The sequence below is a fragment of the Pollachius pollachius genome, assembly GCF_949987615.1.
Source record: "Pollachius pollachius genome assembly, chromosome: 19".
Classification (NCBI taxonomy): Eukaryota; Metazoa; Chordata; class Actinopteri; order Gadiformes; family Gadidae; genus Pollachius; species Pollachius pollachius.
In genome coordinates this window covers 11,653,858-11,674,681 of record NC_136952.1, presented here as the reverse complement: position 1 = coordinate 11,674,681, position 20,824 = coordinate 11,653,858, and the positions used below count along the sequence as shown (strand labels likewise).

The following is a 20,824-nucleotide window of genomic DNA, read 5'->3' as shown; positions in this document are numbered from 1 at the left end:
ACGTGTGTCACGAAAAGCTTGCAAGAAACCCATGTGATTTCCATTTTTCACCCAAAAGTCTCAAGGCTCTCCAAAAGAAATAAAGTTTGCCCCTAATACAATGCTGGAGAAAAATGTGACTTTGGCTCTGCAAAGCTAACCCTCCAGGATATAAAAATAGAGAACAAGACCTGTCTGGTCCTTAATCAGACAGGAAACCGAAGAAATGGACTGAGTCTTCGCCTTTCGTTTCACACGTTGGAAACGATAATCCACTCTTATCTGCTCTCTCTCTCTGCCACGTCTCACTCCTCACTCCATCACACCATGCAGACACTTTCTTTTCAGTTGTTTGAGAGAAGAGTCCTTTAGCGTGAACAGATGAGGGTTACGGAGAATCAGCTTCCGCTGTCGCCAGATTAGATTCGCTCAGCGAAGGGGCACATCCACACCTGTGCACGTACGTACATGTGCACGTCTGCACCTGTGCACATGCGCACGTACGCACACTAACACTCTCACAAATGCACGTAACAATACACGGACAAACACCTGCACGGTCACACAATGCACGTGCAAACGCGTGCACGCTCACAGACACACTATGGTACACAGATGTGTTACTAAACGGTTGCTATGACAACTGTTTCACGATCGGTGAGTGTGTGGGGGGGGGATGGAGAGAGAGAAACAGAGATATTTGCATTGAGGTTGGAAGCAATTAGTGGACTCACATGGAAAGTTATATCATATTGCGAAAAATTAGCCTGTGCCCTGTGACCTGTTGCTTAGCTTTAAACCTTAGCCTGTACTCTAGTCTTCCTTCTAATGAGAGGCAGAACTCAAAGAGCAGTGAAGGAAACACAACAGCATCCCTAACCTCCTGTTAACCCCCCCCCCCCCAGTTCTCTCTAAAATTACAACACTTGGGCGGGGGTAGTGGTTCCCATGTCGCTAGGTCTTAGCATGTTCCCCACACACAGTCGCTGTGCTGAAAACACATCATTAACGTATTAGCCGAATCCAAAAGCTCTCTCAGAAAAATAAGCAGAAGTGCTTGAGGGGTTTGCTTGTGCCGGAAGCCCTCTTACGCAACGCTGCGACGCAGCATAGACAGGAGTGTGTTTCTGAATCCCAGCAGAGCTGCGAGTCGGATGAGCCAGGTGGGGTTTTTGTGGGATTATGGGGAGTGATGTAACAAACAGAGACCCACCATCAGAAGAGCGGGGTGGGGGAATCCAAAAGAGGGAAGTGTCCTTTTATCCAAAATCTGAATCTCATGTTTCAGAATTATTTTAAATGGTGTATGAGGATAATACTAATACATAGCTGGACTGATAGAGCACTTTTCATTTGGTATCTCAAGGACGCTTTGCAACAGAAAACGACAATGCTAAAATGAAATACATGGGAAAATGATACACATGATGGTTTAAATATGCGCATCCAGTACTCAGAAATTCATGAATATTATCTTCAAGTAGAGGCTCTTTCTCTCTTCCTCTCCAGCCCGCTTGCATCAAGATGTTCCTGATTGATTGATTGAGATACAAAATCTCTCGGTTGAAGCAGCTACAAAACATGTTTTTTTACTGCACTTGAACACACTCATTTAAAATAAGTTTAAACCAAAGTGAAATAGTGTGCGTCCTTCTTCGATATACTTTACAGACACACTTGATGTGACCACTAGACTTAAAAAAAGAAATCAGCGTACAAAGTTGTATCGTTTGAGTTTTTAATTCAATTTTGTACAGACTCATTTTAGTAACATTAGTGATTATTATATGCAATGAAATCTCCAGGAATGTCCAAGGTTTTCTACGTAGTTCTCAGGCATGTCACCAGACGTACCAAAGGCCTATGCTTAGGAGCTCCATCTAGATTGATAGCCAATGAGGTCATCTGGTTTTATATCACCGGTACTACCAGTCTAACACTATTCAGCGATGGATCACTTAAATACAGACACACATTTTTGGGATATGAACTTAACTATTAGACGTTGAACTATTTTTGAACAGTCTTGTTTACTCAGTGGCTGTTTAATGACATGATGTCAGTGCGATCCGGGTACATTAATCAATAAACCCCAACCGGCCTTCGTTAGAGTCTTATTCTGTGTCCTGGCATATGAGCCCCCTCCGGCTAAAACAACAAACGACCGAACAGAAACGATCAGGTGAGGTGAACCAACGTAGCTTGTAGTGGAGCAGCAAAGACCTCGACAGAAAAATAAGCTGCATAGTTTTGATACGATAAAAGCTTTAAGCTATAACATTTTTGTGCTGACCTTCTTATTATTATCATTTTCTAACAGTAAGGGAATAAAAACCTATTACGTAACACACACCAAAACCACCAGTGTGATAACGGCTTGGAATGCTGTCAAACTTTAATGGAAGAACCATTATTCACTGTCCTAGAGACACGAGTCCTGTCCCTTCATCTAGTATAAAGTTCCTGAGATATAATAAGGAAGTATTACGATCCCCCCCTCCCCCTCCACATCACCATTCAATCATTATTTCACAACGGATTACAAAATCAAAAATCAAAACCAAAATCAAATACTATCATGGCAGTCGAAGCGGTCCTAAATCGGAAAAGCTGTCTGATTTGTTGTCACGACCACAGCCACATCCCGATTGGTTCGTCACCCCCCCCCCCCCCCCCCCACCCCCCCCTTCCAATTGGCCGGTCACGGCTGCTGCAGGAGCTTCCTGAGGTCGAGGTCCATGCCCTGGGCGGCCAGCTGCTCCAGGCTGTAGTAGCGGTGGAGGACGGCGTCGGCAGTGACCACCACCAGCCGCACGCCGTGGGCGTCCCCGCCCAGCTGGCAGCCGATGGCCGAGCTCACCACCATGTCCAGGCCGTCGTGGGCGCCGCCCGCGTTGCGGTGGTAGTGGCCCGAGAACACCGCCTTCACGCCTGGAGGAAGCGGAGAGAAGGGAGAAGAAAGAAAAAATAACAGAAAGGAGAGAGGGTCCTCACAGGCCAAACTCAATATTCAGCTTCAGAATTAATTGTATATTTTAATTCACCTTCTTGGCTTTTTTTTTTCTTAATGCCTATCCTCTATTCTCACGCTCCTTTTCCCACAAAAAACTGAAGAGAGGAAGAGAGAGAGAGAGAGAGAGAGAGAGAGAGAGAGAGAGAGAGAGAGGGGGAGAGAGAGAGGGAGAGAGAGAGAGAGAGAGAGAGAGATGGGGTTTGATACGGAGCGTCAGTGCTCACCTCGCCTGACACTCCCATGACAGGATGTTACATGTTTTAGTCCTAAGTGACGCACGGCAGAGGCAGCTCAGAACAAAGGCCCTAAAAGCATATAATCAACATCAGAGAGACCAGGGAAACAAAACAAAGTGCTGCAGGTATAGTACGGCCATACTCTGGTAGTGCAGAGTCGCTTTTCAGTGTGCTCTTCTTTTTGCGTTAAAGGGGACATATTATACCACTAGGTGTGATTGTGATTAGCCCTTACAAGCTGGTTCGAAAATCTGCCCCTTCTGACATCATTAGTGGGCATGTCCACCTAGATCTGTGCTGGATAAATGAGCAACGTTTACTTCAGTCCAATGGGTAGGCTGGTAGACTGATATATCCAGCACACATCAAGGTGGACACGACCACTTGTTATGTCATAAGGGGCAGATTTTCCAAACGGCTTGTAAGGGCAAATCACACTCACACCTGGTGGTATAATATTTCCCCTTTAAATAACCGAAAGAAGATCAGAATTGTTTATTATGTTCGTTATTATATAAGGGGAACGCTGGGAGAGAAAGTAGTCAGGGAAATTAGACTTGAGATCTGTTCCTCAGTCGTAAACTAGGCGGTTCCTTTGTGACTGCGTTCCATCCTGTGGAGATCAACCCTCAAAGCTAAGTTTTCTTTAATCATTCAGTCACGCTGCTGTTCCTTGTGACTTCCAATTGGTATAAATAGAGGAAAACTCACAGAGAGAGATATAGAAAAACACATAGCAGGAGAGAGGGAGAGAGAGAGAGAGAGAGAGAGAGAGAGGGAGAGAGAGAGAGAGAGAAAAAAAAAGAGAGAGCGAGAATCACGATGTGTGATGTGTTATATTACAGAAAGCAGCCATTTTAAGAAATGCTGACTGTTAAAAATGATAATTTGTTTCGATGGAAGTTGCAGAAAAAGTTCGCATCTCCGTCCCTCAAAGAACCATTCAACTTTATTTTTCGCATTAACCAGGGTTACAGGGACCCATGACTTGTAAACGAGCCTCAAAACAGTTCGGCGCAGTGACCAATTTAGTGCTCTGAAAACACTTGGCACCGTGCTAAATGACCTTTAAAAGAAAAGACACGCACTTCATCCGACGCTTTTGTTTATCAAATGCCTCAAACTCACCAGTGACCGCTTTCCCTTCTCACTCGGTGAATTTGCATATTTCCTGAGCAGGCGTGACCTCTGAAAGCCGCTGACTGCGTGCAGAGTGGGCCAATGCTTCCCCGGTGGTCGGGGAGAGAGGGTTCTTTTTGGCCGTGACTTTGCTTCAGCTGATTGGGCAGCTTCGGCGGCAATCCCCAGAGAATTTCTCAACGCCTAATGGGCTTGTTGCAAGGGAGTAATTACCGTATGTCGAGAGAAAAAAAATAAAAGTCAGGCCTAGCCTAGCATTTTGTGCATGCATTAGGAGAGCACCTACAGCGCTGCTTCCTGGAGGCTCAGGGAAACTTCTAGAAGGAGAAAAAGAAAGAGAAGAAGGACGGAGAGGGCCGGGCAAAACTTAAATAAAAGGAACATGAATGAAAAATAAGTAAAAGATACACACACATATATATATATATATATATATATGGCTGGTGGTTTTTAAAGAGGAGGAGGAAGGACTACGCGCTTGGTTGCCTTTGGCCTGCTTGCACTGTTATGGCGTATGGTGGCATACGTTGTTTCAGGGTGTTTTGGTATCTACAAAATAGCAGGGTGGGATAAATATGTGAATTGATACAAATCCACAACTGGCAGCATTGTACTTTGAAAGCTGGTGGGCTGCATGTCTTGGACTACGAGGGCAGAATGAAAAGATGCAAAGCCAATTAGTCAAATCAGGCCTACTCTTAATTTGTATAACTAAATAAAAAAATCAGGGCCTATCATTGTGCCTATTTTTGCCCTCAAGGACTGAAGCTATTGATTGTAATTTGGCTATGTTTATTTTTAGCTATAAATGTTGAAAAATGAAGACACAAGACCAAAAGTGTTGCCATTTAAAATGCATCATGCTCTGAATCATTCACTAACACTAACTAACATTCACTAACTAACATCTTTTCCACAATCTCAAACAGAACGGTCAGAGTAACAAACAATTAAAAGAACAACAAGAACATTATTTCACAACTATTTACATGGGCTGTAAGCCTAGCATTGCTTGAGGCAAATGTGGATATTAATGGATGTTTCAGAACGTTGGTCATGATGTTAAGCCAATTTAGATTGAGGGACTTCATTTATAGATCAAGTCAATCCTCCTCGCGGGCTCCGCAGCTCGGCCACGGGCTACGGAAACGTCAATATAAGCAAACAGAGCCGCACTGTGCCGCAACGAACAGTAGCGCACCGCTCGGTTGAAACGAGGCATAGGACTGAACGGGCTCGTTGGTTCTCGTAGCATAGACGTGAGGGGATAACCCCTCCCTCCGGGCTGCTCCACAGCTAGGACTCCTGCTTATTGGTTCATAGCACAGCCAGGGCTCCAGCCTATTCGTGAATAGACGTAGGCAGGATCCAGATCCCTTAGCTAGTCACACCCACTCAGAGGAGGACTTTCCTCCTCTCTCCCATTGAACCCCATGTTATTCACCGGCCGCCAACACTTTCGGGGAAATGAATGGGAGTCAATGGAGGCTGAGGGAAGAACGTCCTCCCTGAAGTCATTGTCAATAGGCGATAGGGGGTACTAATGTCCCTTTACCCAGGAAAACGAACAATAAATATACAAAGGCATTAAAGTAGTCATATTTAAGGGCATTAATTCATTACAGTAGTCTGGACAATCTATGTTTTTTTATTCTCAACAATGTTTTTTTATTCTCAACCTCCCTCTCCTCACTGGAGAGCCTCCACTGATATATATATATATATATATATATATATTAGGGAAGGCAGGAAAAAGGTACATTGATGTGAGAATCGGGATTCTTGCTTGCACAATACCATAATAAATGTAAATGTTATCAATGTTATCGAAGCTAAATGAGTGGTCCCAATCCTACATAGAGCGCTAAGGTTTGTTCATATCGTTTTTCATCAACGATGTTCTGTTCTGTTTGAACAGAATATTGACTTAAGAAATAATGGTAGAACCGAACGCCAAGGCTAAACCATGCAGAGCTCCGGCATTTCGTACTGCAATATTTACTGAATCGCAATACATATTCAATATGTATTGTCTCGCTGTTTAGAGAGAGAGCGAGAGAGAGAGAGAGAGAGAGAGAGAGAGAGAGAGAGAGAGAGAGAGCCAGAGAGAGCCAGAGAGAGCCAGAGAGAGAGAGAGAGAAAACCTGAACAAACTTTGACCCCATTTTATTTTAGATTACAGTCCACATTATCAGCGACACGGTTTGGTCCCAGCATCACCCTACAGCCGTGATTCAGAGCTGCTCCATCCCAGTGATTACACACTCAGACTGATTGGCTAGCGAGCATCACAATGAATGAGTGGAAGCTGGAGGGAGAACTAACTGTTTTGTAGTCGTGCACACTTTCTGCTGGAGGGTAGTCAGGCGCTGTCGGAGCTCGGAAGCATTTGCCCTGCACACACATGCGCGCACGCACACACATACACACACGCACAGACGCAAACGTGCACTCTCTCCCGCAAACACACACACACAAAGGCGCACACTCTGACTCTCACACACACGCACATACACATATAAACGTGCACATGCATAATCGTTTGAATGTGAATCCATGCGCTTTCCAGAATCCCTAAGGTCTGACGATGCAGTTGGCAGCACACATGTATGCATCCTGCTTGTCAAAAAGGGAAAGAGGTGAAAAAAAAGGAGTTGTTGTACTGCAGGCTTTGGCAGAGGAATTCAGGTGTTCTTTGTAATTATTTGTGAGGCGGGGAAAGTCTGCCTGCGTTTCGATTCCCTCTCCAGAGAAAACGACAAGCCAAAACCAGCAAGAAAAAACACAAAGTTTGCGATGGGAAGAAAAGGAAAGCCTGCATCACAGCATTGAACCCAGCTGGAGAACCCCACTGGAGGCCCCTGATATAAAGGAACCCCCGCTAGAGCCCCCCGCCTTCCCCGGAAACTTGCGAGAACAAGGGCCTTCCCTCCGGGACGATCTCTTGTGGATGCTAGCTCGTCCCACCCCCCGTGCTTTAGCGTCGCTACTCTATTAGCATAGCTGATTTTTCCATGAATCATCAATTCCACATGGCTGCCGCCATTTTAATTACACAGGCCCCAGATGACGTGTTTTCACTCCAATTGATATTAATGGTGTACATTGCAGAGGAACAACGGGGGCACCTGCTGAGAGCTAAGAGCATAATGAATCTAAAGTGAGGAGCGGGGACTTAACGCTGGGGTCAGTTCAGGGCGGAATTAATTTGCAATCTAAACTCTGGACTGGGGGGAGGTCCTGGGGAAATATAATTGTCCATCCAATTTAAAGTTAATGTTGTTGGCAATGCTCACCATGTCCTTGGTTCTTACCCGAGCGGTTGTGGACCTCCAGTGCTGGTTCATAATGCACAACCACAATCTGGATTCACGCACCATACCAATAATTCTTCAAAAAGCTGTTTTTGTCCCCCTCATGAATCTAGCTATGCCGATTGGTTGCCCGGAATGCCGTTCATCTTTTAACTCGAGCCTTGCTCAATTGTCGTTGGTCTGAATGACAAATTGCATTGTCTACCTTAATTAATAACATACCAACCATCTCCAGGCTGACTCTAGTATGAATGAGTGGATTTTTTCAGATATGCATATTTCTAAACATATTTTTGAGGAAATGCGGGAAGAGCCTTGTATGATTTACATTAATTAATTAATTCCCACCATTCCCATCTTCTGTTGCTGCTTAGCTCTCCTGTTGAGCCACCTTACCATGGTAGCCAAGGGAAAATCTTACCGCAGCCAATTACATATCACATGAAAGTCAAAGATATCACGGAACTCTCTGGCCACGCATCAACATTCACCTTTTTGGCTAACCTTTGGTTTGGAATTCTGCAACCTTTCACTTCAAAAATCATGAAATCAATTACATTTACATGAATGTCTCGTCAACACTTTGACCAACTTACAATTAATTGAGATGCATTTCATTAAGCACTAGGTAGTATTGTGAGGGTGCTTTGATCAAAGACACCTACAGGTTAGGCTGCAGACATGGGGGGTAGGCCAGAGTATCTTCTCTCTGAGAGAAAACCACTACAGCGCCATGCCCCTCCGAATCCCCTCGCAGGAAATGCATGTAAATCTGGTGTGGAAGCCACCATCCCCCTACTAATGTAAGCAGGCAGAGTGCTGTGGCCCATACCTGGCTAGCCTCCGGTTAGCAGCTATAGGCCCAGGGATTCATCATTAGGCCACAGCTGTCATGGCTGTGACTCGTGCAAAAAAGTTGAGCTAGGTGTGTGTGTGTGTGTGTGTATGTGTTATTTCTGTGTATGCATTAATTTGCGTGTGTGTGTGTTTGCGTATGCATTACTGTGTGGGTGTGTGTGTCTGTGTGTCTGTGTGTGTGTGTGTGTGTGTGTGTGTGTGTGTGTGTGTGTGTACGTGTCCTTTACTACCTAACCTTGGTTATGCTCTGAAGCAAAATACCATAGAAAAAGTCATACATATTCATCGTGTCTGTGTGTGTGTGTATGTATGTCTGTATGCGTGTGTGTGTGTGTGTGTGTGTGTGTCTGTGTGTGTGTGTGGTGGACAGTTTTATGTGCGTGTGTATGTACACTTGTGTAAATCATACAAACGAGCCTCTGTGGTTATCAATCTTTTCGTATTTATATTTTGCTATATTATATAGATTGGCAGGAAGGGCAGGACAGAGAGAGAGCGGTGGGGGGGGATCAGATGACCTGTGGCCAAGGGCCCAGGTTGGGCTCCCAGGTAAGCCACAGGGCGCCCCATTAGGTGCTGAGGTTGTTGTTGTTGCTGCTGCTAGTTGGTTTGAGTTGAAGGGGAGGCTGGCGGGGCCAAGCGGTCTGCTATGCATGAGACACGGCCCCCGTGTTTGATTCTGCCCATGGATCGGTTGTACCGGACGGGACAGCCTTGATGGACGAGGAGTTACATGGGCATCTTAAATCTGTGACTTAAGAATAACGACTGTATGAGCACACCCTTGTTCAATGTGTATGCGCGCGTGTGCGCGTGCGTGTGTGTGTGTGTGTAACTAATCCACAAGTGGTTCTCTGCGACTTTGATCGCAAACATCCAATATATAATTAAGCATAGAAGGTTTCAGCGAGTTACAAAATGTTGGTATTTGATGTAAGCTTTAGCTCCATCGTGGGAAAAATCCCCAAAAGCCAAGCGAAGGTTAGGAGAAGATAAACCACACAAAGTCCCTTTGGCCTTAGCTGGGCAGAAGAAAATGGACATCACACGGGCTCTCTGCTGATTAGACCCCCCCCGTCAGACCCTGCTCTGCCAATAACAGCCCCCCATGGGGGACAGAAGGGGGCTGGGGAAGTTCCGACGGTTTGCGGAGGTTTTGCGGGGATGGTCCGAGTGTCTGACTCAGTAGCGTGTTTGTCAGTAGCGTGTTTGTCAGTAGCGTGTTTGTCACTGCCCTGCCCGCCGGGCAGGGCAGTGACGATGGGGGACTGTCACTAGCGGGATCTACCATTAGAGATCTCAAGCATGCCCAGGGTCCGCCATCAGGTCACGAGGGCCCGGACCTCTGTCGTTTTTCTAGAGATAAAAATAGAATTAGAAGAAACGAAATACAACTGTATCCAAATCAGGCGGTTGATTACCTCTAAGATATGAGTTAACGCTTAATTCAGTCGTCTGAGGCATCTGCTGTTGCGTGAGCTGAGCACGAGCCCCCATCCCCCTCACTATTTCTCCAACCTTGGCTACTGCCTTGTTCTCAAGTCTTCTGAAAGAGAGGAAATCACACGCGGGAATATCCACAGGAACAGATGTAGGGTTTAAAGGGCACCTTATTTTATCTACCAGGTGTGAAGATCGGTGGGAGGGATGGGAAGGATCCATACGCAAGACGGATAGATACAACTCCAGCCTCCCAGTTGGCACAGCCCAGCAGAAGGTGACGAGGAGTTGGACTATACCTGGAGGTTAAGTAGGCGCCCTTTAAAATAGATATAAAGAAATGTGGGAGATGATTACTGGGCATCAAACAGAAGCAAAGATTCAGTGATTCATTTTAATTGGACATTGAGACTATGTTTAGATATGGGAAGTGTGAGGAAAAATTCACAAGTGTGGTGGTGTGTGTATTAGTCTCTTCCCGTTCATGCACACAGACTTATACACACACACACACACAGACAGACAAATTGTTCCAATTTAAATGCAGAAAATGACTCTGGTTCCCATTTCGATTTACCAAGGGCAGAGAAAGCTCCGCGGGGGGGGGGCTAACCAGGCTGACCTCTAGCAGCTGCATTGGGGGAATGTCGTTAGCCAATGAGAGGTCCCCAACTAGAACCAACCACCTTCCTCCGTGCCCCAGAGTGGGAGGCGGACCTTTGAGCGATGGAGATGGTGTGAGAAGGCGAGATGCTTCGCCGCTCATCACGGCAGGTTCTCGTAGAGGGCAAGTGGTACCAACGGCGTTTTAGTGGCGGCTTCATGAAAGCGAAGACCCCCCCCCCCCCCCCCCCCCCCCCCCCCTCCCAGCATCGTTAACTCTACTTATACCTCTCTCTCTCTCTCTCTCTCTCTCTCTCTCTCTCTCTCTCTCTCTCTCTCTCTCTCTCTCTCTCTCTCTCTCTCTCTCTCTCTCTCTCTCTCTCTCTCTCTCTCTCTCAGTTTTTGATGGGAAAGGAGTGTGAGTCTGTGAGGCTCCGGTCTGTGAGAATTGAGGATAAGCAATGGGAAGAATAAAGAAAAAACGATGACTAGAAAGTTGAATAAAAATAGAAGATGAATTCTGTAGCTGAATATTGAGTCTGACCTGTGAGGACGAAGCGAGAGCAAAAGAGTCCATCTCCCTCAAGTCTTAACGGGGGAGTGAGAGAAAGCCTGCATACCAAACAGGAATAGCAGCACAAAGAATCCACTGAATAGCAGAAAAATATACAAATACCTTAAAAACTGAAAAATAATTGCTAAAAATCGAGGTAGGCACTTCTTACTGCAAGGCTTTAGATGCACGCATCCAACCAAATAGATGTATATTATATTTCATAACCTCAAAGAAATATAGAATTGAATTATGTGGCACATGAGCACACTCTCTCATATTCCTATTTAAATCCATCTGCATTCATATTCCTAACCTTCGGAGGACTGAAATGAACCGCGTGTGAGTCCTGGAACCTAAGAAGTCTGCTGGCTGTCTTTCCAACAGGGGGGACATGTCCCCTGGTGTCAGGGGCCCCATTACGGTACCCAGGCCGTCCACCCCTGAGTGCTCTAATGGTGGCAGCCAAGTATCAAGACACCCCAGGGAGGCCCATGTCAAGGTGGTGGAGGTGGTGGTGGTGGTGGAGGTGGTGGAGGTGATGGTGGAGGTGGTGGTGGTGGTGCTGGAGGTGGAGGTGGTGGTGGTGGTGGTGGTGGAGGTGATGGTGGAGGTGGTGGTGGTGGTGGTGGTGGTGGAGGTGGAGGAGGTGTAGGTGGTGGTGGAGGTGGTGGTGGTGGTGGAGGTGGAGGAGGTGGAGGTGGTGGTGGAGGTGGTGGTGGTGGAGGTGGTGGAGGTGGAGGTGGTGGTGGAAGTGGTGGTGGTGGAGGTGATGGTGGAGGTGGTGGTGGTGGAGGTGGTGGTGGAGGAGGTGGTGGTGGAGGTGGTGGTGGTGATGGAGGTGATGGTGGAGGTGGTGGTGGTGGTGGAGGTGGTGGTGGTGGATGTGGTGGAGGTGGGCGAAGGGGGGTCAGTGCACTGCTAGAGTCTGCTGAGTTGAGTGGCAATGTCAAGGACCCGTAGAGGAACAAGGAAGCTATCTTGTGTATCAGGATGGATGTTTTTGGTTGAAGTTGTAGTAAATGTGTTTCTCTTTCAGTTTCTTAGAATTGTCCTTTACTTTGGCAGCCACACTCATATTTCCTGCCTGGGGTTAATAAAGCAAATAATATATTTTCTTTATTTTAGACGACAGGTCGGTTCAGATTTTAGTTGTTTTTCGTTTTCCCTCCACCAAAATCTTATTAAGACATCGTCTCACACAGATTTTCAGATAAAATTCGAAACCATGGCTGCACACCTTGAATAGATTTGTGTTTCGGCCTCGCTTCAGTTCAGCCCAATGGAGTGTGACCCATCTGAGAGAAAGAAAGTGAAATGAATACGCTTTTAGCAATCCTAGACAGATTCTCATTAACTGAACCCGCATAAGTCGTGTTCTCTGGGCATAAACCATTGTCAAATCGGACTGTGATTGAAGCTCTTGAAAAAAGGTATACGTAAAATGTCTAAAGTGCCCTTGAGGGCAAACATTACACGTGCGACTTTTCGTGCATGAGGCTGAACACGTTGCAAGCCACGTTGCCTATTCAACGTATGAATATGCAAACGGTTCAAAAGGTAGGCTAAGCAGGATCAATTCTAACAAAGCGATCTGTCTGCTTTATTCAAATCATCTCCGCTGATTTGCTTTCCTATAATCCTGCAAGCAAGTAATTCTTTGGAAATGAATTCCAAAACAATACTGGCTTGCTTTAATTACGTGACTAAGAAACTAAACTTGCAACGTCAAGAGCTATAGACAAAGCAAGACACCCACTCGAGAACATGACATTATCCTGACTCATCAGAAGGGACTCTAGTTTGGGGGACACAAAGAAAGGGGCCCCAGAGCCTTAACAAACTTACTAAACGTGTAGAGGCTTCCTAGATACGTTTGGTGAGTCCTTTCTACAATCACCTAAAGCATGCAGAAAGAGTCTCGTAAGCAGCAGGGAGGATGCAAGGCGTTGCTTGCCAGACGACATACAATGAAATAAATCACTCACAGCATCATACACATGTCTAGATCCCCTTGGGGGCTGGGGGGGGCTGGGGGGGGGGGGGGGGGGGGGTCAGTCTCCGGCTGACATGTTCGCAAACACAGCCACACACACACACACACAGACACAGAACCCCCCACACACACAAACTCACACACACAAACACACAGCCACACACACACACACACACACAGACCCCCCCCCCCCACACACACACACACACAGCCACACAAACACATACAGACACAGACATCCCCACACACACACACACACACACACACACACAGACCCCCCCCCCCCCCACACACACACACACACACAAAACGGCTAATAACTAGTGGCGCCTGTTGTTTTGCCCCCGTGGAGATCCCATTCACCTGCCAGTCGGCTGACTTTGCTTCTGTTTCATTGTTTCCATCGTGTTTCCTTTCGCCCTGATAACGACTCCCGTTCAGGGACGTGCTCCGCCTTGACAGCCAGCGGTGGTTCTGGGAGCTGTGTGTGTGTGTGTGTGCATGTGTGCGTGCGTACATGTGTGTGTGTGTGTGTGTGTGCTTATCCATGTGCATGTGTGTGTGTGTGTGCGTGTGTACGTATCTTTGTTTGGATATCCTTGTGCGAATGGAGTCGTGTGTGAGCCTTCCCACAAAATGGCCAGAGTAAGCAGTCCTTGGAATAAGGAGTCTGCGAGCAGCGCCAGCAGTGAGAAAATCACCCAGAGTCAAAGTGAATTGGCGTCAGGGCTGCAGAAATAATGAAGCGCGCATCAGGGCCGGGGAAATCCCTCCCCGGGGAGCCGCTTGGCGGTCTTTATACCCTCGTTTTGGGGAGGCGGGCGCCATCCCCCACTTTAATTACCACATGGCTCCGTCCTGAAATATTCACCACAATCCCCAAACAATCCACTATTTATTTCAATGCGAACTATGCTCGGAGTGTTGCATGGCTATGAGAATGGCCGTACCCCCCCCCCCCAGTATAAATCCCTTAATAGACTTCCTTGTTGGTTATTATTGCATTCTTATGCTTCTTTCTTTCTCTCTCCATCTCCCTTCCCATCCCTCCCCTCTCTCCGCTCCATGTCCTGGCCTTGAATCAGGCGCTAACCTCCCCGGACAGAGCTAACAGTTACCTTGCGCTAAGGGTTAGCTAACCAAGTTTCCACCTGGTCCCTAGGGCAACCTCCTTCCTGTGATTACCTCAAGGACGATCGTTCTGTCAAACCACTTTGTCTCTCTCTCCATCTCTATCTCACCCTCTCTCACCCCTCCTCCCCCCACATCTCGTTCCCTCTGTCAGAACCAACTAGAGGCCATTCTGGGCAAATCTGTCATCTGCACATCTGTGAGATGGGGGATTTGTATGAAAATGAGTGTGTGCAGTGCATGTTGCCTACGTGTGTGCGTGTGTGTGTGTGTCTCAGTGCTGTGCATGTGTGTGTGTCTGTGTCTGTGTCTGTGTCTGTGTCTGTGTGTGTGTGTGTGTGTGTGTGTGTGTGTCTGTCTGTGTGTGTGTGTGTGTGTGTGTGTGTGTGTGTGTGTGTGTTGCACGCGGGCTGTCATTAAAAGAGCAGGACCGGGGAAATAATTCATCATGAATGGTGGCGCTGGATAATTTGCATGACAGAGAGATCCAGGATGATGTAGCAGGGAGTGGCCTCTCCCGGCCCCGGCACCCCATAAATCAGCCTCACCAGTCAGTCAAGACACCACTGCTCCCCACCTCCTCCCCCTCCTCCTCCTCCTCTTCCTCACCGTGGCCTCCAGACATACACACACACATACACACACACACAGGTTACATACCCTCACACGCATGCCTAGAGACTTACATGTTTACCCATACATATGTACAAACAAACACGCACACATACTAAAGTAGAGAAATCTCTCTTCTCTCAAGTGACTGGACAGCCCCATATATCATAGAACATAGACGCACTTTGCGCACTGTGTGTAACGGCGCACACACACACACACACACACACACACACACACACACACACACACACACACACCCATATACTCCCTGACATGTTAACAGATGATGGATACACACAAATGCCTGATGACAGAAAGAAGACGCACCCGCCAAGATAAGCAAGTACGCAAATAGGGCACGTTCTGACTCCCATATGTTAGATGTATAAAAAAGCACTAATTAAATGTCACACGCCACTAGTGGATGGAGGGACGGATTAGGATTGCATTTGCCATCTTGCCATCATCCCTCGGATGAAGGGATCCATCCACTCCACAATGTATTTGTCAGTGTGGTTCCACTGAACTCGTGGTCTCAGCCAGCCTTGGACTCAGCTGTTGAGACTACCAGTGAATAATAAATAAGCATAACAGGCCAAAACGACAGCACACCCCCGCGGGTGAGACTCACTGAACGCTGTTTTACAACGTTCAGAGTTCAGAGGGTTCCTCTACATGTTACAGTAGGCGGTTACGTTTGTGGCAAGGGCCAAGACCCACAATGACAGTAATGAAAGATAATGTTTTTTTATGGATGTCCACTGGACGGTAATGATATGTCAACAGGCCACTGGCCTGACCCTTTACAGTTACTCACTCAATTACACTGATTTAATATGGACGTTGGCCAACCCCCTCACAAACACACAGGCGGAGAGCAATACCAAAACACACACACACATGCAAAACAAAACACCCAAACAGGCGCACACACATACATGCAAATACAAAACACCAAAACACACAAAACACCCAAACATACACTCTGAGTATAAAGCCTGACACCGTCTGTCCAAGGCGATGGTGTTTGTGAACAAGCATATCCATCACTCTCTCCCATTACTAGATCGGGAGAGAGACACAGACAGCAAGAGAGAGTGATTGGAGGAAGGAGACAGGTAGAGGTGAAGAGATGAAAAAGATGAAAGATGGGTGCACGACCACGGGAAACGAGACAACGGAACAAGAGGGAGATGGAGTGAGAAAGTGGAGTCTACGTGGTGTGCACCTCTTAGAATGCCATACTGCACCGCTGCTTAGGTAATCTCCTTCATATAGCATTCAAAGCGATGAAGTATAAATCTCTGTATTAAGCTGACTTTGAAAGAAGACAGAGACAGAGAGACAGAGAGAGAGACGGAGAGAGAGCGAGAGAGAAAAGAAGAAAAGGTAAAGAAAAACATGAGACAGAACAAAAGAGAGAGAGCACCAGGAGATGGCGATAGTTAGAGTGACATAGGAAATGAGAGAAAAAGTGCGAGAGAGACGGAGGGTGAGCGAGACAGAAAGAACACAGATATACGGAGAGAGAGAGAGCGAGACGGAGAGATAAAGAGAAAATGGAGAGCATTATTCACCCTCCTCATCATTAAAACAATGGGGTTAAAGGCTTAGCCGTGCCCTCTTATCACATCCCCCCCTGGGTGATGAATGTGTGTTCAGCTGGGAACACTGGAGCTCCCTGCGCTGCTGATGCAGAGGACCAACGGCAACACACACAGCGAGACACAGAGAGAGAGAGAGAGATGAGAGAGAGAGAGAGAGAGAGAGCGAGAGAGAGAGAGAGATAGAGAGAGAGAGAGAGAGAGCGAGAGAGAGAGGGATAGGGAACGAGAGAGAGAGAGAGGGAGGAATAGGGAACGAGAGAGGGATAGGGAACGAGAGAGAGAGAGAGAGCGAGAGAGAAGAGAAAGGGAGGGATAGGGAACGAGAGAGGGATAGGGAACGAGAGAGAGAGAGAGAGAGAGAGAGAGAGTAGGTATATAGCGGATAAGGGAGAGAGTGCATGAAAGAAAAGCTGGAGAGAGAGCGATCGAGATCGAGAGCGAATGAGACAGAAACAATAAAAAAGAAAGTGACAAGGGAGAGAGGGAGAGAGAATAAGATAATGAGAGAGCAGGAGGAGGAACACGAAGCAGGCTGAGGATCAGTACTTACTTTGCCTCTAATTAGCAACGTACGACTCAGGGCCGCCGGCCATGCTGTGGCTCCCGCTGTGTTCCCTCTCACCTAGCAGTCGGTGTTCATTTCTCTAACGTGGGTTTGGATGTTACCGAAGGTTAGCTGAGAGTGCCACAATTTGAATGTGTGACTCTGTCTGTGTGTGTGTGTGTGTGTGTGTGTGTGTGTGTGTGTGTGTGTGTGTGTGTGTGTGTGTGTGTGTGTCTGTCTGACATAATGAGTGTGTGTGAGAGAGTGATGAGTGTGGGTGTGCGAGCCTATGTCTATTTGAGTGAGACAGACTCACTCACACAGACACAAGCTCACGTTAATGTATACACCTTCTGCGTAATATAGGTCACGCGTTCATTGCAACAGAACGTGGTGCCCATATGGGGACCGATCTCCGAACTGCAAGCAGCAAACTACATGGATGCCCATGTAGTTTGTGTGTGTGTATGTGTGTGTGTGTGTCGTACATGGTAAATGGACTGCACATATATAGCACTTTTCAAACCAGTGGCCACTCAAAGCGCTTCACAATATTACATCCAGAATACAACATTCAACCATTCATGCATACATTCACACACCAACGGCGGTGTCAACCATGCAGAGTGACAGCCAGCTCGCCAGGAGTAGTTAGGGTCAGGCGTCTAGCTCAGGGACACCTCGACACTCATAGGAGCCAGGGGTCGAACTAGCAACCTTCCGGTTACCGGCCAACCCGCTCTACCTGCTGAGCCACAAGCCGCACAAGTATGTGTATGCTTGTGCGGGAACACCAATTGATATGCGCAGGGGGGGGGGGGGGGGGGGGGGGGGGGGGGGGGGAGAAGCAGGTACATATGGGAAAGCGCATGCACACGGCCATGTGTGTGTGTGTGTGTGTGTGTGTCAGTGAATGTGTGGAGACTGCACGGATCATGGCTATTGAGGGGTGATGGTGGAGGGGGGTGGTGGTTTTACGGGAGGAGGTGGTGACGGGGAGAAGCCGTTGGGTGGTGCGAGGGGTTAATTACACTCCTCCATCAGGGTGAAGACCAGAAGTGGTTGTTGAAGGATCATTCCTGGGGAGCCGCTTGCTTCCTCACAACCCCCTCGCTGAGATGATTCACATGGCCGCATGCCTGTACTCCGCAGAGCTCAAAACCTAGAGGTACCTCTCTGCTTCTGCCTCTTTACCAGAAGATCAAAAACACTGCTTATAGACACTGCCGCTAGAGTGGAAGACGGTGAGCCTGTATGTGTCTCTTCATGGAATAAGAGAATCTATCACTGAGTAGTATAAATTTAAATGCAGCACCATCAGACATGCACTGCTTGAGCAGACAGTGATGAATGACATTTGTCAGAAGACAGTGGTAAGGCCACCCCCGTCGCTGCATGTCCTCCCCTCTCTCTCTCTACCATACCTTCCTGTTAAACTCTGACTGTATCTGTCATGAATAAAGCATAAAAGAATGCAAAAATATATTGTAAAAAATAAAATAAACAAGACAACGGTCAGAGGACTAGGGTGTTCCACAGTGGGGTGCCCTCACCAAGTATCGAGCAACCACAAAACAAAAAATCACATAAATGAAAACTGTGAGAAGGCAAAAAAAAACAGGGATAACTGGCTCTCGGGTTGAAGTGTGTGTTGGCATGGCAACTAGTGAAGCAGAGCGCTATCATCATGGATAGAGAGCATCAAATCAATGTGATTACGCTGAACGCATGTTGAGACATTGAGCATGAAGGACATAAGAAAAACACAATTCTAATTCTTGTGCTCCGAATCGTTTCCTCATGTCCTTGATTGTGAAACTGCCGATGATAATGGGTGATTATTCTAATAATGGATATTAATGATCCAAATAATAATAATAATCATAAAATAAAAATAGGTATCCACAGTTACACTGTGAATACCTTTAAATAAGAATTATTTTTGATAATCCAATAGGATATCATCGCTATCAACTGTGAATAAGTAAATTGGTACTCTGTGATTCAAGTGACAGGGGGGATAGAGTTCAGGTTGGGGGTGTATCACTGGGACACAAGCCCAATATGAAGCTGCTGCGCGGTGATAACATATGCATTCCCCAAGTAAGCCATGCATTAAGACACAGCCTCACATAATGTCAAAACAACACACTTGCGCGCACACACACACACACACACACACAACACACACACACACACACACACACACACACACACACACACAACACACACACACAACACACACACACACACATCCCTATAGACAGAAATAAGTGGTTGGAAAATGTCTTCGGTCAGGGGATGCGTAGGGGAGCGGGCAGGGGGACAGGGCACGGTGTACCTCCCCCCCCAACATGGAGTCGGGCCGGGCTCAGATACCTGCCTGACAGAACACTGTACCAAACCGCCTCACACTGCAGAGTTCAGCAGCCCACCAGAAGTAGAATAACACGGAGGAATACATTTCACAAACAACAAAAAATTCATCATCTCAGCGGACACCGGAATGCAAGACGGGGCCTGGCTTGCCCGAGGGTACGGCGATGAGTGAGGGTTTGACGCCAGGAGAAGTCCCACAACCACCTGCCACCCTAACGAGAAGCTTAAAGGCGGAGCGGAGAGCGCTGGAGCCAGCTGCCGCCCAGGGTCTGCCCCGCTGCGGTTACCCCGGAGCACAGCTGCTCTTCTGATGGGAGCACTGGGGTAAGATGGACGACTGAAGCCCTCCTCTAAAACCAGGTTAAACGTTTACATTGACGGTTCACACTGAATTCATGGTTGGGATTTACAGAAGTACTGAAAGTACGTTGAGTGTCTGACAAAATACGTTTCAATATGTGTAACCGATTCCAAGACGAGAAATGAAGGCATCACAGCTGAAGTGCAAGACACTTGTAAAGATTAAATCGAGACAAACATGACATAAGATTGAGGAGATTAAGCAAAATCTGCAAAGAACGAATAAATGAAGACGATGTTTGATTTAATTCTTGCATATGTTGAGACATCATAGATATGCATATTTCCCACATAAACGTGACCACAATTGGCACACAGTTACCGTCACCCATTGTCAGCTAAATGGACTGCAGACCATAATAGAACGTTCTGTACACTGTCTCTCAACATCTCTTTCCTTTTTGTGCGCTTCTGCCATGCGCTACACACAACCTCTCTCATTTGTGTTTGTGTTCTCTAAAAAGAAAAAGACCGAGCCGCTTGTCAGCCCTGCGGTGACATGTTGCTTTACCAGCTCCATACATCTCAGTCCTTCTGTGTACCAAAACATGGACTACAGCGGGGAAACCCATTTGCACACTACAGAGCTGCCTTCCACAGAGCCACCGCTATAAATTTTGTCCGTGTGGTGTAGGAGTATGTATGTGTGTATGTGTATGTGGTATGTATGTATGTGTGTGTGTGTGTGTGTGTGTGTGTGCGTGCGTGCGTGCGTGCGTGCATGAAAATATAAATATATATATAACTGCAGTTGAAAGTTTCAAGGTCCAAACAAAAGCGCTGACTTTAATTTGACTTCTGCTAGACAATGGGGGTAGGGGTGTAGCAACTTAGCACAATGTCTTGAAGCTCTTAATATGTGCTAACTCCCGGGCCTAAAATATTTGTGTTGTCAGTTTAGCTGTGAGTTCATAATGAGATGTTAGGATCTCATTCAATTAGTGAAAAGCATAAAAATAAATATACATTCAATTGGCACCTGCTCCTATTTATGTATTGCTTGGTTGGACTTAAAGTACAGAGGAGCAAGGTTACAGAGTAAATTGACTATGGTTT

At 46.9% G+C, this 20,824-nt stretch overlaps 1 protein-coding gene across 1 annotated transcript in view; it reads right to left on the bottom strand.

Annotated features, from left to right (window-relative positions):
• Positions 1–2,679: 2,679 nt before the first annotated feature.
• The window catches only part of cpped1 (calcineurin-like phosphoesterase domain containing 1), a 35,046-nt gene continuing 16,901 nt past the window's right edge, over positions 2,680–20,824 (bottom strand). The window contains exon 6 of the mRNA XM_079756391.1: positions 2,680–2,910. Within this exon, the coding sequence (XP_079612517.1) occupies positions 2,681–2,910 (230 nt within the window). The 3' untranslated portion in view covers position 2,680. The remainder of the gene's footprint in view (positions 2,911–20,824) is intronic.